This window comes from Colobus angolensis, unplaced genomic scaffold (assembly GCF_000951035.1).
Source record: "Colobus angolensis palliatus isolate OR3802 unplaced genomic scaffold, Cang.pa_1.0 Scaffold102, whole genome shotgun sequence".
NCBI lineage: Eukaryota > Metazoa > Chordata > Mammalia > Primates > Cercopithecidae > Colobus > Colobus angolensis.
Genome location: NW_012111142.1, coordinates 4,004,996 through 4,007,498, shown reverse-complemented (window position 1 = coordinate 4,007,498; position 2,503 = coordinate 4,004,996). Strand labels below are relative to the sequence as shown.

General features: G+C 35.6%; 1 protein-coding gene across 1 annotated transcript in view; it reads left to right on the top strand.

The window, feature by feature from the left end:
• INADL (InaD-like (Drosophila)) overlaps positions 1–2,503 on the top strand; it is a 472,039-nt gene that overhangs the window by 48,696 nt on the left and 420,840 nt on the right. Inside the window, exon 10 of the mRNA XM_011941560.1 lies at positions 1,280–1,371. Coding sequence (XP_011796950.1) covers positions 1,280–1,371 — 92 coding nt within the window. The remainder of the gene's footprint in view (positions 1–1,279; positions 1,372–2,503) is intronic.

The following is a 2,503-nucleotide window of genomic DNA, read 5'->3' as shown; positions in this document are numbered from 1 at the left end:
TTTTTTTTTTTTTTTTTTTTAAGAGACAAGCCTTAAGCTCCTGGGATCAGGTGACTCTCATGCCTCAGCCTCCAGAGTAGCTGGAATCACAGGCATACACCATCACTCCTAGCTAATTTTGAAATTTTTTGTAGAGATGACATCCCACTATGTCACCCAGGCTTGCCTCAAAGTCCAGGGCTCAGGTGATCCTCCCGCCTCAGCCTCCCAAAGTGCTGGGATTACAACTGAACAGCTACACCTGGCCTACAAATAATGTTTTGAGTTTATTTGGAAGTAAAAATGTAAAATCATGCAGATCTATTGTGTTTTATTTTCTAGTTTCCCTTCCTGTCCCTGCCCATGGAAGGCATGCTTTACAATTAAAGTTTTAAATTTTAAATTAAAAAAATTTTTATAGCCATTTGTCTGTTTCAGTGTTTTATTTTATAATATATAAAGATTATTTCATGTTGCTGAGCTCATACTAATTTTTTTTTTTTTTTTTTTTGTAGTTGTTAAGACCATATGTGCTTTTCTGGGCCAGGCGTGGTAGCTCATACCTGTAATCCCAGCACTTTGGGAGGCCTAGGTGGATGGATCACTTGAGGTCAGGAATTCGAGACCAGCCTGACCAACATGGTGAAACCCCATCTCTACTAAAAATATGAAAATTATCTGGGTGTGGTAGTGGGCGCCTGTAATTCCAGCTACTTAGGAGGCAGGAGAATCGCTTGAACTCTGGAGGTGGAGGTTGCAGTGAGCTGTGATCGTGCCATTGTACTCCAGCCTGAGCGACAAGAGCAAAACTCCGTCTCAAAAAGGAAACAAACAAAAAGATAATATGTAGTTTTCTTATTTCTGTGTCTGTTAAGCTAACATGAGCAGTGATCTAAATATAGGCAGGAAGACCTAGGAGACTCTTGTCATAGTGATGGTAAAAAAAAAAAAATGATGAAGTGTTTTGCCACATCAGTAATAAGAGTAGAGACAGACTAAGAGAGAGTCAGACTTACTCTGGGCTCTCCTGAATTCCAGCTTAAATTAGAGTACATTTCATCAGGGTTCCATTACTGATTATTTTTCCAGAAGAGTAGTCATCAGTCAAATCATTTCAAATTCGGGTCACTTGAGATGGTGACAGTTTGAAATAATCCATCAGTTTCTCTGCTTGTATTCAAAATAGTATTTATCAAACCTCCAGTCAACCCCGTTAGCTAATTAACCTCTTGATACAAATTTTGCAATCAAGGCCTAATTAGAATTTTCTTCCTTTTTCTGTATGTCTGTGCACCTTAAGGGGAAGCTTCGGGGATTTATGTGAAAAGTATAATACCTGGCAGTGCTGCGTACCACAATGGCCACATTCAAGTGAATGACAAAATAGTTGCTGTAAGTAATTAGCCTCTGTTTTAGGTTTGATTCTAGTTGAAAAAAAGGTTGATCATTATTATAATACATGTGGGGGGGAATAGCTTAATATAGTTTTATAAGGTTTTTTAAAAAATTAAGTTTGTTGTACAGTAAAATCTCATTATTTTGGACTCTTCTTCCTACATTAACTTTTTTTTCACTGTCAGTACATAAAGGATTCACTAAACATATTGGTAAAAAAATATATTTTTTCTATACATGTATGTTTGAAAGATGTTCTAGCATTCTTCTAGAAAACCCTGCGAGTACCACACTGTGTTCTTTAAACTCACCCATTTTATCTATAATTAATAGGCCATTAACCAGCTCTTTTTATCTTTTTGTGAAAGTAGTTTTCCTATTAATAATTATGAGTACAACTAAAATTGAGGTATTTTACATATTTAAGAATATAATAGTTACCTTTTATCAATTATAAATTATCTTTCCCCCATTTAGTAGAAATTAGTTCAATTTATATATATACTTATCTTAATGTCTATACACATGTATACATACACATTGCTTAACATAGAAACAAATGCTGCGTGGTATGATTTGAGTCCTTGTCCTTCAAATCTATCTAAGCACATTTCATGACTGTTGGCTTTAAAAGCCTTATAGGGAAAGATGAAATACTTATAGCTAGCTCAAAGAAGATTGAGAGAGGAAGCCTATTGGTCCAGATAGACTTCAGGAATTGGGCTTGACATAGATTAAGAATACTGTTCTTGCTCACACTTTTTCAGAAAACTAGAAGACCTATTGGAGGGAGATCAGTGTGTTTCTTGAAAATATCATGTGGTGATATGAATAGAAGGATGAAGTATTAGATGACTTCTTCAGTTTTGATAATAATGACTTCTATTAATACATCTTGAGAGCTATGTATAATAACTGGTCGTCTTTTATGGCATTTTGAATTTTGAATTGCATCAGAGATTAAAGTCTTTTATATCTCTCAGGCTGTTAGTTAAGTGACAAATTTGAATTTGCTTTCTAGTATGTGAGGAAGTTTCTCAGCATGTTTTACTAGTTTTACATCCTTATTCAAAAATATATCCGCCAGGCGTGGTGGCTCAAGCCTGTAATCCCAGCACTTTGGGAGGCC